The sequence below is a fragment of the Callorhinchus milii genome, unplaced genomic scaffold, assembly GCF_018977255.1.
Source record: "Callorhinchus milii isolate IMCB2004 unplaced genomic scaffold, IMCB_Cmil_1.0 Scaffold9, whole genome shotgun sequence".
NCBI classification, from domain to species: Eukaryota; Metazoa; Chordata; class Chondrichthyes; order Chimaeriformes; family Callorhinchidae; genus Callorhinchus; species Callorhinchus milii.
In genome coordinates, this window is record NW_024704750.1 from 12892026 (window position 1) to 12907034 (window position 15009).

Sequence of the window (15009 nt, forward strand, 5' to 3'; positions counted from 1 at the left end):
AATAGTAACAAAATAAAGGTTTCAAAGAATACATTTCATGAAGCAGGATTCTGGTAAAACTCAGTGAATGGAATGATTATTGGTACTTAATATATACCCATTGTATATTGGGGGCAAATATTAGATATTATAATTCATAACCTATATTTTCTGGAAAATATACATCAAAACAGTTCATCCACACAACTCTCACATGTTAACCTAAATTGCCTGTTCCCTTACACTAAATTAAATATCTGGTTTAAATGCTATAGTTAAGACAGCTGAGTGCGTGAAAGTTACTCTCTGGTATAGCACAGAGCCATACATACCAAAAATTAATTTTACAAACTGTTAAGATCAGTGGTATCTCAGACGACTTGAATACTGTAAGATTCTATTTGTGTTGGAGTGAAGACCTGTAGTATGTTGGTTAGAGACAGGTTTGAGATATTTCAAAGCGCTTCTCAGCATTTTTCTGTGAAGTGAAGTAGCTGTATTTCTAGGCGAATGCAGCAGCCAATTTGGCACAGCAATTTCTCGATGGAGTAACCCATTTTATTTGGGGGATTCTTGGACAGGACACTGGGGAAAATTCCTTTCTCTTTTTAGATAATGCCATGGAATCTTTAACGTCTACCTGAACAGGCATGTTCACGTTTTTCATCTTATTTGAAGGATGGAAGGAGGGATGGGTGGAGGCCAAAGGGGAAGGGGCAGAGAGGAGAGGGGAGAGATGGCAGAAGCAGAGGCGGCAGAATGGATCCTTTCGATTTGCAACTACAAATTTGAAATTGGAAATGAGGATGGAAGGAGCATGGGAGAATGGCAAAAGGAGGTAGTGTGTGATTGAAAAAAAGAACCTAGCTTATTCTTTGGCCTCCAAGACAATCCTCGAGTAGACAGATGGATATGTCATGACATGGACGGAGTCATGATCCAGCCAGATCTGGCAGTGGTTCGTATGACCAGATTTAAGCCATGTGAGTTCGGCAACTTTAGCCTGGGATTTGAGAGTTTGGTCATGGCTGTTGTAATCATGATAATAATCCTTGCATTTGATACAGCGCTTTATCACGTCTTCGAGACGTCTCAAAGCGCTTCGCAGTGCAAAGTGAATTGATTGTATAATTTGTGGGCGAAACAAGGCAGCCAATTGCACACAGCAGTGTCCCACAAACAGTCATGGATTGAAATGACTGATTTTTTTTTTGAAGGAATTATAACCCCTGGAAAAGTGATCTGCCAATCGAATAACAACTGGGTTCCTACTTACTGCTAGGTAAACAAAGGGGTGTGGGGTACGGAAATTTGCTCAACATTTTGCCCTGCTGGGAATTGAACCCAGGTCTCTCGCTTGTGCTCTAACCACTGAGCTATGTTGTAAATGGGGGAACTTGCGGCGGTAGAAGTCGGTGAGCGATGTGAGGGGAGCGAGGTGTTGAGTATGGTAGTGAGGGAGTTATGCAAGAGGATGTAAAGTACATATAACTTACAATAATTTCTTAAAACAAAATATTTGCACATAATGTAATGGATTGCTGACACATTAAAAAATGAATTAAGAGCATACATTTATTGGAATGTTTGAGCTGACATCACAGAAATTAATCTGTTTAGCTCAAGTTTCCAAATAAGGTTTTGAAATAATATTTATCTTTATCACTGACTTTGTATCAGAACGTAGTAGCAAACTTATGACCTGAGTTGCAAAACTGAAGAATATTTGCTGTTACAAATTGATATTTTTTCAAATATTTGAATGAACATATTTGTCTAAGGTTCTTGAAATTGTCGTCGCCTCCCAGCTGCGCTCATTCCTCTCCACCCATTCACTTTTTGAACCCCTCAGGTCGGGTTTCTGTGCTGCCCATAGCACGGAAACCGCTCTGGTCAAGGTCACTAATGACATCTTGACCATCTGCGATCAGGGCTCCCTCTGCCTCCTCGTCCTATCGGCCACATTCGATACGGTCGAACACTCTATCCTCCTCCACCGCTTGTCCTCCCACCTCGACCTTCAAGGCCGTGTCCTACCTCTCCCAATGTCTTCATTTTGTCTCCGCTAATGGCTTTTCCTCCAGCCCCCACACTGTCTTGTGCGGAGTCCCTCAGGGTTTTGACTTGGTCCCCTCCTCTTCACCCTCTATATGCTCCCCCTTGGTGACATCATCCGCAGACATGCGGTTAACTTCCAACATGTATGCGGATGACACCCAACTCTACCTTGAAAAGCGCTCTATAAATGCAATCTTGTTGTTGTCATAGTTAACAAATGAGGGTACCAAAATTTTGAAATATTCTACTAACAATCATTTTCCTTGGTAAACTAAAATGTTTGTTTTCTGGTTAAGATATTTTACTGAACATTTCAAAAATATTTTGACGAGAATCATATGTACAATGTTTTCTTTGTCCAGTCTGCACAGTTCGGTTGAATACTCCATTGGCATTACTGGTGTTGGCTGGGGTTCAACTTCAGAAAATATTTTATATGCATTCCATGCCACAAGCATTCACTGCTGCGTACAATACACTTATAGGAAGCTGTGACTTTAGTTGTACAATAATAGATAATTCAAAGAAAAGTGTTTTTGCCTGAAAGCTATCTGATAGGCTGCAAGGAAATACTGAAAATTTTCACACTTGGGATTCAGACAGCTTGCATTTATACAGGGGCTTCACCCAGGATCATGTCTCAGAGTGCTGACTTGTGTGAAACCTTTGCTGTGGACGAGAGCATGCTGAAAGCTATGGTGTGAAAGATGTTATACAAATACAATTTGTTGTTTGCAATAGTAATTTTATACTAATCAGTAATAATAATTTGATTTAGCACCTTATCACATTAATGAGATGTCTCAGGGCACTTCACAGAATGTAAAGTGAATTGACTGTATTTTGAATGCCAAATAAATGATAAACTTGTGTGATTTTTAAAAAAGTCTGTCAGATGTATGTCAACACCTACATTAGGGTGTTTTCTTATCCAGATCTCACAGGTTAAAAACTAAGAACATGATTTTTTGAGGTTGGAATGTAATGTACAATGCATTGTATAATAATATAATGTTCCGCACAATTTGTGGTCTGCATGGATGGATTATAGTTCAGAGAATCCAGTCAACCAAGTCAATAAAGAATCAAAAGGGTTTCAATTGCATTCCCATAGTATATGCATTTCCAAAAGTCTTGTCTATTTTAGTTCTCCAACATATGGAGTCCTGTAGCTCAGTGGTTAGAGCACTCGCTTTGCAAGCGAGAGACCTGAGTTCAATTCCAGGCAGAGGGCGAAACCTTGGGCAAGTTTCCTTACTCCACACGCCTAATAATAATCCCTCCAAAACAAAAAAAATAATAAATTGGTCATTTTCAATCTACGACTGTTTGTGGGACATTGCTGTGCGCAATTGACTGCCGCGTTCGCCCACAAATGTAGTCAATTCACTTTACAGTGTGTTCTGTGAAGCGCTTTGGGACATCCTCCCGACGTGAAAAGCGCTATATCAAATGCAAGGATTATTATTATTATTTGGCGATCACATATAGATTAAGCTCTTCCATTATTTTGGCCTTCTTCCAATTTTTTTTAAAATGATGATATTGTAATGCCCTGTAGTAAAACCACAGAGATTAAACCAAATGTTTAGGGAACAAGTGCAGCTAATGACTAATTGCTAAGGATCACAATTTACCCCACATATCAGCCCTGCCCTATTTTCTTTATAAACAAAACAGGACATTTTCGTGAAGTGGTTATCACCTGGATCAATAGAAATGTGCAGAACTGTTTGCCCAAAAGTTGCAGGTAAATTTGGAAATGTTGCAGAAAATTCCAGGGAAATTTGAAATATGTTGTGGAAAATTACAGGGAATTGATTGGTGCTATTGAAATAAATTTTACTGTCAACCTACATTTTGTCACTTTATTGTTGAAAGCTAACCTGAGGAATAACATATATTAGATTATTGCAAAACATTATTAATTTCTTCTTTCACAACAAATGAGTAGCCCATGGGGAGTGGGGGGGGGAAAACAAACTATACCAGGGCAGACCCAAAGGGCTTGGAGATCCGCCAAAAAACAGACACTCAGGACCAGTGTTCTGACTGCGGGTCATAGCACTGCACAGACACAGAGACACATAGATTCTCGTAGACAAAGAGATTATATATATATTTATAGACACACACAAGACAAAGGAGAGTCACACATATACACAGAGACACTGAAACACACACACATATAGAATACATATACACACACACATATATATTATACACACACATACACACAGCGAGAAAGCGACACACACACTCACACAATTACAACAGGGGGGNCCTCCGAGTAGAGTGAAATCCATTTCCTACTTGTGCCACACTGTGGATGTGCGTCCAGTGTCATACCACTCGCTGCAGAAAAATTGCGGCCACTTTTCTATTAGCCCAGGTTATAACCTTGGAAAGTGAGGGCATGTGCAACTTACGTGATCACTTTGTGTCATGGTTATTTTCCGTGAAGGCAATACTTTTAATATAGCATTTAGGAGTCTCTCTAACCGAGCCCTAAGTATATTCATTTTATAACAGTGAACACTCGGTAATGATGAACATTCAGTAATGAAAATCCTATGCAGCACACCTGTTCCATAGAACAAGTATTATACTCTAATCTAAAGAGTTGTCAGTAAATTTGGACTTTCATTTCTTGACACTAACAAATAAATTAGGCAACTCAAATGCAGACACTATTTGAGCCAGAAGCCAAATGGAATAAAGAGCTTCATCTGTGGTAGGATTTCAAAGAGCGAAGCATTTCATTCTGCCTGACCAAATGCATTCAAACCCAAGTCCCAGAGGTGGATGTGCAAGCTTAATGCCTCACTAAGTTCCACATCTTTGCCAGTTTAATTGAACATTAATAATGTATTCTTTACCCCTTTAAGTATTAATTGTATCTTTACATTCAACCATCGCTATGCAGCAAACCACATTTATACACACGAGACTGGGGTTACCCTTTTAATGAAAGCATTGTGTTATAAGGTTGTGCCAAATGTTCTTTTAATATACTTAAGCATATTTAAGATATAAATGAACTAATTTATTGACCTGTCAGAGACGAACAATATCAACTTGATTCAATACTCAAACATTTGGTTTTAGCTCCTGTGATAAGCAATGCTATCACTATAAGTGCATTGCAGTCACATCCAATAGACGAGCAGTGCCACGCCCCACAGACAGGCCCCCGGGGTAAACTCCCTTCTCTTTGAGAAGTATATTGAGAGCATTCCAGTTACTCTTAATTATCACAACATTTGCAGTATTATATTCAAACAACAAGTATCTGACAACTTAAACCTTTTATTTATACAAAGAGAAAGACAAAGTCATTTTTACAAAACAAATATCAAATTCAAAAGTGGGTAATGTCAGAAACGTACATCAATTTGGTTCGCGGTTTACATGTTTTAATGGTCATTTGAAAGGACGTGTAAAACGCAAAACAAACTCAGAAAATGAAGCCGAGAGGGGAAAAAAACACAACTCCCCTTATCCCCCCTCCCCAGGTGTCATTCAATTACAGATTTTATAAATACAGGAGAAATTCAACATCCCACAAATTGTTTTCAACACTGAATAAATATCTACTCTATTCCATGGCAGACTGATAGTTCTCATCAGCCAAAAACATATACAGTACTGAAATGATATGTAATCCTCAGTCACTCACGTGTAGTGTAGCATTCTTTTTTTTTTAAAAAACCCTTCACATTTTTCGTTAATAAAAAAACAAAAAGATGTACTTGAGACTTGGTGATTGGAGTTTTCTTAAACAAATTAAGGACTTAATATTTCTTTACAAAATGAGAACGCAAGGAGGGCTTCGCAATTACATTTATAAAAAGTATAGTATCCAAGCTTCTGCTGGAAGACACTACCATGCATGAATGTTACTTCAGAAAAGTACAAAAATCATTCAGAAAAACAGTACTGTATCCAATATACACAAATTATGAAATCTCTACAAATTTGTTATAGCAAAATGCAGTTTCACTCTACATTTTCCTGAGTGCTTAACAATAGAATGAACTCAAGTCCAGTGCAGGTTGCATTCAAGGTTGTAAAATAAAGGTTATTGCAGTTTATAGATGGGCAAGGCAGTCTGTGGCATGATTCCGATTTTCATTTCAACAAAAGGAACACCGTACTTTTTAACATGTTCCCATTTAAAAAGATACCACTAAATAACCTTAAATTCTTGACCGTTTAGTAGCTGCAAGTTGTGGTGGATGGTCCACATTGGCAGGTTTCACTGGCAATCCCAGTTTTTCGACTTGATTGTGAAAGAAGGCTTGAAGTTTCATCCCAGCTTTTGCCTCGCTTGTGTTTCGAGGATTGTATTCAAAACAGTTTGTAAACATCAATTCCACATCGTCAATAAAATCCGCTGTAAAGGAAACAGATCGATAAGCAGGGTATTTAAAAATGTAAGAACCTCATGTAGAGATCACAGAAAGGTCAGATTTTTGACCGCGCCATTCTGTTCTCAGCAAGTAAATAAAAACGCATTCAGCTAATTCAATGTTTGGCTTCAAAATTAGCCTTTTATCATTAAGATCTTCAAAACAGAAATTGTACGAAATAGGACCAATAGAACTCAAGATACTGCAGGGATTTTTTTTGCAGTAAATCGTGATTATTGGTACTTCATAATGACTGGACCTTGATTATCCACTATAATAGGGCAAAATATTATTGTAATTTATAAAATATTTTTGGGAAAAATATCAAAAATTCTCACCCACACATTCCTCAGTGGTAGAGAGAGCAAGAGAGGAAGAGCTAAATTATCCACAAACCCTAGACATTTTTACAATGCTCTAAATTCCAATTCTGCAGAAACAATTCCCTCCACAATTCAAGTTTGTTGCCATCCCCAGTTTGAAATCACAAAGATGAGCAGAAAAAGGAGGCTAGAAAGTAACTGCTGAATCCACCACATACTCCTCTTCCATGGACTCAAACTCAGTATAAGCAAACCACAATGCTTGACTTTGGATATGTTTAGTGTCTTTAATTGGTTGGATGATCCCACCCAATTAATTAGGCACTAGACATGTACAGTACATGAATATAGATAGATGGATAAGACAAGCTAACTCTTTGTACTTTAACCCATTACTTCCATGCTTGTTATTTTCATACATTAAAAAAAACTTACATGCATAATTATACTGACATCGGTTTAGCTTTTCTCTTATAATATTTAAGGCAACTGGTTTTTTAATAATATCGTAGTAATCCGTAACCTGTAAGAAATCAGAAAAATACATTGGTAATAATGAAATAAGTGGAAGTGGAAATCAAGTGCAAATGTATTCATATCTACACAATAATAGTAATCCTTACATTTGATTTAGTGTCATCACTTTGTTGAGACGTCTCAAAGTGCTTCACAGAATATATGAAACATGGCAGCCAATTGCACACAACAATGTCCCAGATAGTCATGGATTGTGTGACCAATATTTTTTTGAGGGATTATTACCCCTGGAAAGCGATCTGCCAATCGACTAATAATCGGGTTTCTAGTTACTGATACATAAGTAGTGGTACTATAAAGAAAAATTTAGTTCAGCTGTGAGAGATAACTGATATCCTTCACAGGTTGAAAGTCAAATAAAAAATATATTTTGGGCCAGATTCAATTCTAATGAATATCACATTTATACTACAGAGCAGCTTCAAATAACATATGTCCACAGTCTTAAGGTTCCAGGAACCGTAGATTCTTGTGTTACTACTTTACAGAACTGTCAGGAAGACCAAGTTGACAGTGCAAATCCACATGTCGGCAGTTGTTTTCAGGTCACAATTTAGGATTTTTTCTGGCTGCTGGATAGGGAAAGGTTGTTAAACAAGCAATGGGTAAAACTGCATTCCTCGTCTGTAAGAACAGGCCAGCAGCTTTGTCAGCTGGTGGGCAAACAAACTCAGCATGTGACCCTGCCAGAAGGACCATTTTTCTTGTCATCCCCAGAGGTGAGATTGTGTTCCACTGTGGGATATATAAGTACCTCCAATGGCAATAAACACTTCCATTTATTGCCGAGCTTGTATATAAATGAAACACCAGTATGGTCTCTGGAGGTGCTCAAATTCTGTGATCCAGAACCACTAGGATAAAAAGTGTCCCCAGCAGTGCCATCATTGTTGGACAGAACTGTTAGCTAGTGTAGCAATGAAAAGAATTGGATTGCTGTCCTGTATACAGCCAGAAAAAGAGTCAGTTTCCCCAGTGCTGCATATGAGATACTGTCTTGTAAGTAAGCATGGTGACATCCACTATACCAGGAGCCTTGGAACTGAAGAGAAATCTTTATTTGAATAGGCTCTAGGGTATAAGGTGTCAGTCTGGCTCAGTTAGTAATAATAGCATTCTAGTATCAAAAATATGGTCACTACACTTTACAGAAACCCGACAACAGCAATATTATGTCAATGTAAAGGTAATATTTCTATCGATTGTATTTAACACAAATGCACTAAGATCACATCTGTGGGTTTAAAAAATCCAATGCATTTGGATAAATTAATTTCAGACAGAACTCCTACTAACAACACTAACAGTCAGGTGTCTGGATTTTACCTGGGCTTTGTTTACCAGCTTGAGGAATGGCCAACTGTCTTCGTGTCGTACCAGATCAACAATAAGTTGTTCACAAACAGAAAGCTCATGTATGCCAGAATTACGACCTGAGCTCCTCCTATTTCCAGTTACTTTCAATACTTCGACCACTGTATCTTTGGGTGGGGGAAAAAAATAAACACCATGAACAGCTCACCAGGCAATAATGATAGATCACTTGATAGTAATTCTGTAAAAGGTGATCCGAGATGAGACAAAAATTCGTATTCTGCAAAACCAATTCTATTGAAAAGCTATTGTACATATTATAAACAGCAGTTAAGCAAAGACTCACAAATGACACAAGGTTGAAATTAAATTGCAGAATAAATAAATTGTGGGATCAGTGGGTTGCATTACTAAACAACAGAGCACAACACAAGAATGATCCCAAATCTTTCTTCCACTGGCTGAGGTCTGTCATTGTTACAGCTGAAGGCGTCCCTCTGGGTTGGTGCCAGTGTTGGACATGTCCAGTGCTCTACAATAGACTGATAAGGATATCCTTGTGGTCTAGAGGAAGCGTCCGTGTAGTTGGTGCCTCACCCAGTGGGTCTTGGCAGGAGATCCATCTGCTTGGAGGGAGATGTTCAGCAGATGTCACGGGTACATTGGGCAAGCAGCAGGAAACTTGCCAGAGAGTGCTTTCACTTGCAAACTATGTGGATTCAATTGAGTAAATTCACCAGTACCCCAATGCACATGCTGGGGTTCCAAAGCCTTTGTTTTACCAACCCAGGCCTAATACTCTCTGGAGTTAGGTAAACAGGGACCATCCTATCAGGAGAAGAGTGCACAATGCATCCCAGATTGAATGGCTCTGCCCCGGGATCCGTTACTGTGAAGCGCTCTGAAACGCTATATAAATCCAAGTTGTTGTTATTGTGATGGGTTTCCTCATATATCAGACACCCGGCTGACCAAAAAAAGTAAACTGTGCCTTGAAACACCCGGTTCTCAAGTTATTGAGGTAATGTAAACCATAATAGAGGCTAAGGGGAGACTAGTTTACCAGATCCACATAAATAGATCTACCCCTCATTTATCTGCCCTGACAGGAAGTTATTTTTGTAGAATTACACAGATAAGTAGTTTGAAAAGTGCTATAGGTATCATAATAATAAATAAGTGGCAGAAGGCCCGCCTGCCAATGGCGGGGCGGGCGACGTGAAGCAGGTCAGAGCCCGCTGAGCAGAGGGAACGGGCAGTTTGGTAGGGGATTAGAAGGTCACAGAGGTAGGGGCAGCAAGGCCCTGGAGGGCTTTAAAGGTGAGGACCAGGATCTTGATCCTCTGCATGATGGGAAATCAGTGGAGTCGGGCGAGGATGGGATTGATAGGGTCGCAGAGCCTGGTGGTACGGGAGAGGTCATGGGCTGCAGAGTTCTGGATGAGGGAGGAGTTGGGGAGGCCGACAAACAGGGAGTTTGCATAGCCGAGCCTAGATGTTATGAATGCATTTATGAGGGTCTCGGTGGCCCGCAGTGAGGTGAACTGTGCATCCTTGGATGGTGATGCTGTCAGCGCCTGAGGTGTGGAGGCGTTGACAGGAGCCAATCAGGAGAGCCTCAGTCTTGTTGACATTCAACTGTAGAACGTTAGCTCTCATCCAGGAATTGATGTCTGACAGACATTCTGTCAGGGCCGCAGTGGACCTGGAGTCGAGGGTGGAGGCAGAGAGGTAGAGTTGGGTGTCATCCGCATACATGTGGAAGTTGACCTCATGTCTGCAGATGATGTCACCAAGAGGCAGCATATAGATACTGAAAAGGAGGGGACCAAGGACAGAGCCTGAGGAACTCAACACAAGACAGTGCAGGGGCTAGAGGAGAAGCCGTTTGTGGGGAATGAAGTGGAGACGGTTGCAAGGTAGCAACTGAACCAGGCAAGGACAGAACCATGAAGGTTGAGGTGAGAGGAGAGGCAGTGGAGGAGGATAGAGCAATCAACGGTATCAAAGGCAGCAGAATGGTCGAGGAGGTAGACGGAGACCTTGTTGCAGATGGACAAAATGTGATTTGTCACTTTGACCAAAGCTGTTTCTGTGCTGTGTATTGCACATCGCTGCATATTCACATTTTAAAATCTAAAACAACAACATGGAAGTCAGGCTCTCCTACCTGCAGATTTTCGTTTCCTTCCTCTTTTGCCGGATTGTATCAGTGGAGGAGGAGTGGTCTGCTCAACGCGACGTGTGTACTTCCTCTTCTTCCTGACGGGTTCTTCCTGAGAGTTGTCCAAATCCGAGAGCCTTCTTAGACGGCAGGATGTGGAGGCTCCATACTCCGGGGATCTGGCTGCAGCTTTACGATACCTCCGGCGACGACGAGGCACACCAAGTTCAATAAAAGATCCTTCTGACCAACGACTATTCTTCATACGTCCACTCAGTCTCGCCAAAGGTTTCACTTCAGCGTTTGGTAAAGATTTTGGTCGCCCCACTTTTTTACCACGTCGTTTTTTAGCACCAGATAGAGTTAGTTTGGGGGTGTTTGACCGGCTGCGAGAGGGATACCTTCTTGGTTCGGTACCTTGACCATGTGCTACAGTTGTGGCGCTACCTTTACCGCTCTTGCTCTTAACTTGAAGTTTTACCCGAGTTCTTCCTCTTCGTAGTTGCCTAATAAAAATAATAATTAATAACAACAAGCATTTACATAGCGCCACTCACACAGGGTAGCATCCTAATGGCAGAGCATGATAATAATAATAATCCTTGCATTGGTATAGCTCCTTTCATGGCAGGAGGATGTACTAAAGCGCTTCACAGGATATACTGTAAAGTGGATTGACTGTATATTTTGGGTGAACGCAGCAAGATAATTTCTGCACACCAATATTCCATAAATAGCCAGAGTGAGTGACTCATTTTATTTGGGGCATTCATTGGCAAGGACACAGGAAAAACTCCCTTTTTTCTTTTGAATAGTGACATGGGATCTTTAACATCCACCTGAACAGGCAAACTGGACCTTGGCTTATCATCGCATAATAATAATAATCTTTGCATTTGATATAGCGCTTTTCACGTCTTCTAGACGTTCCAAAGCGTTTCACAGAATATACTGTAAAGTGAATTGACTGTATATTTATGGGTGAACGCGGCAGCCAATTGCATACAGCAGTGTCCCACAAACAGTCATGGATTGAAAATGACCAATTTATTATTGTTTTGTTTTTTGGAGGGATTATTATCCGCATCTGAATACCCAACCTTATGACTCAGAGGTGAGAGCAAGGCTGACAAATACTGATTAAGGAAACAGAACACGCGCATCTGTTCTCTTTGCTCAAAACATAAAAACATACATAGAGCTGGGGAAAAAAGGACTTGCTGACCCTGGACTGAAATAAGCAAGATTTACCTCCAATTTGAAGAGCTGATTGTTCAGATAAGAGTACAATAATAGTATACATGATTATTGTCACATTATATCACTGTATACAAATGAAACTGGTATTAACTGAGCAATAAGTGATGACAATACAATTAAAAAGGAAAAAAACTATTAAAAGGTTTTTAACGATAAGTTAACAAAATATTGTTCCTGGGAGGTGGCTAGCAGTCCAGCTATCCTTTTTTAAAAAAAAATGCTGTCAGGACAGTGGTACATGTGCGAGTTAGGTGACTTGTTGGGGAATCGTTTTATTACAAATGGTATGACTGCATTTGCTTACCTAATATACATGTTGAAAACTGGAAGAAAAAGCATTACTTTAAAAAGTACCTTTCTATTTCATACTCTTCTTCAGTTTCATCATCTTCCACCTCTGTTTCTTCCTCCTCTTCGCTCTCCTCCTCCTCATCTTCCATTTCTTCCAACTCTTCAAACACTTCTTCCTCACTGTCTAACGCTGGTCTCTGCCTGGCTGATGGACGGCGAAACCGTTGCTTTGGCCTACATTCAGGGCAGAACCAATCATCTTCTGGAATAGTCTGCAATAAAATAGTGACAGGCTCGGTTTAAATGCAAATTGCAGTTATTTGTGGGAAATTCTCAGAGATAAAATTGCATCAAGTTTTTCCATTTGTTGTATCTGCACCTTAATCTTTGGTCTCAGGCAGTATGTATGATGTCCTCGGTCACAGCCATCACACAATAGCATGTTCTCTGCATCCCCCTTCTTGTGGCAGATCTTACAGCGAGCATTCAACAGAGACTTAGCCCATAAAATGCTACGATCCAGTGTTGATAGGTGAAGGAAAACCTGAGCTAAACTAGTAGAAGCCGTAAGCGACTCTCGCCAGCGATCCAGTAACGTCTTTTGCACCTTACCCCCGTCACTGGCATCTAAAGCAAAGAGTTAAGACAGAATTTCAGGTCTGCATATTAATTATAAAATCCGTTATACACCCATGTTTTAACTGGATTATCAAGCGACTATAGGCTCGTGCATGACAGGCCTCATTTCAAAATATTCCCGACTTTATAATGGTCTTAAAATCTTACAAATTACTAATGTGTTTTTGTAAGAATCTTTGGAGCAAGCTGAAACTATGTCAATCAAAGAGCAGTTAGTATACATTCATCCGAACTGTCACTATTCCCACCAAATACGAAGAAAGCCCTTAGCTTTCCCAATCTTGATGTTTTCGAAATTCAACATCAACAACAAAAAATTACATGTGTATAGCATCTTTCACTCCAGGAGGACTTGAAGTCTGCAGTGACGTTTAAATCAAGATTATAACGACATTAACGACAATAACTGATGATCAACAAAACTATTTCCATTAATTTGTCCAAAAGTAAAAAGGAAAGCTCATTGGTTATCAAATTAGAATCACTTTTAACAGCTTAGTTATAAAAATTATTTTGGAAAAATACCATTTGAATGTTTAAATTGGATGCAGTTTGCTCTTTACACTGATCTTTAACTTCCAGGCTGAAAAAGACACATACAGATAGCAATTCAGGCTTTGCAGCAGCTGTTGAGACATCTGGCCATACATCGTAATGTATGTGCTTCAGCTGTTGCTCAGAACAAAAGCTATGTGTTTCTGCTGAACTTGTAGGAAAAAAAAGTTCAGTGTGGACCCTGTTTTTTGTTTGACTATATTGCGCTGCAAGTCAGCCTATATGGGCCCAATTGCAGAAAACATTAAACAAAGGCAGTCAAATTTAATTTAGTAGGTTCTATTTAAATATTTTATACAAAAACTCAACATGTGCTAAGTCAGCTTTTGTACTGCTGCTAATCTTGCATATATACATTTGTCATATACTCCAAGAATAATAAGTTGAATGAACTGCACCAAAGGTTTAAACACCAGATAGGAGTGTACTGAATCAGGTTTAAAAGGGTATATTAATTGAATGAGCACACCTGGAAAATGATTTGCAAAACTTCCAGATATCTGGGAACTCTTGCAAATTGGTAGCTACAAGTAGTACTACAAATATGAAAAATCAAATATACACAGACTAATATTTTATGAATCAGTACATTTGAAAATCTCCGACGGAAAAAAAATTGAATTTCACCACAGATCTTGCAAAGTCTGTGTTCACCCATTTCACTTGTGTAGGCATTTGTACAATACTGTGAGGATTTTCACAGATTTCATTTGCAAGGAATGAAAACTATTTTACCCTACATTTTTTGGAGCATACTGCCTTCATTCCTCAACAAACCTGAAACAAACATTTTATATTTCATGTGCTTGGCCAATGAATCAGGACACGTTTTAAATACACACCATCCTTTTCACTGGATTGATCGTCATCTCTCCTTTTCTTATCATCTTTCTTCTTCTTGTCTTTCTGTTCTTTCTTGACCTCGTCCGCTTCTCCTATTTAAAGCAAAAGCATGTATTTAGGCCACATCTAGAAAAAAAATCTTATGAAAAGATAAAGATAATCCTGGGCCTGACCATTCCTCCATTCATCCAAATTTCTTCCCTCCTCTACTGAAGGTGGCATTTGTTGCCGAGGAATATTCTACAGATGCCATCTTTTGGTTCTCCAATTATCTCGTAGAACCGGTATCTGAATTTGCATTTGGAAGGGATTCCACAACATAAAGAACATCAATGACTTGTATCTACACATAAACAATAATTTCCATTAGTCCAGATTCCAGAACTACCCAAACAATTGGTTATGCGCAAATGCAAAATATACACATCCCTCAAAGGTGTCTATATACAGACTGATCTGGATTTTAAACCCAACATTTAAAAAAAATTAAAATGCCAAATTTGCATCTGAAAATTAGAAGAGCAGATTTCCCCCATAACAGTTGAGGATCGACAGCACCACCTGGTGGCAACAATAAGAACCAATGTTTATTGCCAGATAGGACAATTATCCTTTTGGTCGACATAAAATATAT

The 15009-nt window shown here is 39.4% G+C and overlaps 1 protein-coding gene across 1 annotated transcript in view; it reads right to left on the reverse strand.

Moving 5' to 3' along the window:
* Positions 1–5330: 5330 nt before the first annotated feature.
* The window catches only part of baz1a (bromodomain adjacent to zinc finger domain, 1A), a 29689-nt gene continuing 20010 nt past the window's right edge, over positions 5331–15009 (reverse strand). Inside the window, exons 21-27 of the mRNA XM_042337976.1 lie at positions 14375–14467; positions 12718–12965; positions 12402–12610; positions 10794–11293; positions 8636–8790; positions 7208–7295; positions 5331–6433 (exon numbers count right to left, since the gene is read on the reverse strand). Of these exons, the coding sequence (XP_042193910.1) occupies positions 6237–6433; positions 7208–7295; positions 8636–8790; positions 10794–11293; positions 12402–12610; positions 12718–12965; positions 14375–14467 (1490 nt within the window). The 3' untranslated portion in view covers positions 5331–6236. The remainder of the gene's footprint in view (positions 6434–7207; positions 7296–8635; positions 8791–10793; positions 11294–12401; positions 12611–12717; positions 12966–14374; positions 14468–15009) is intronic.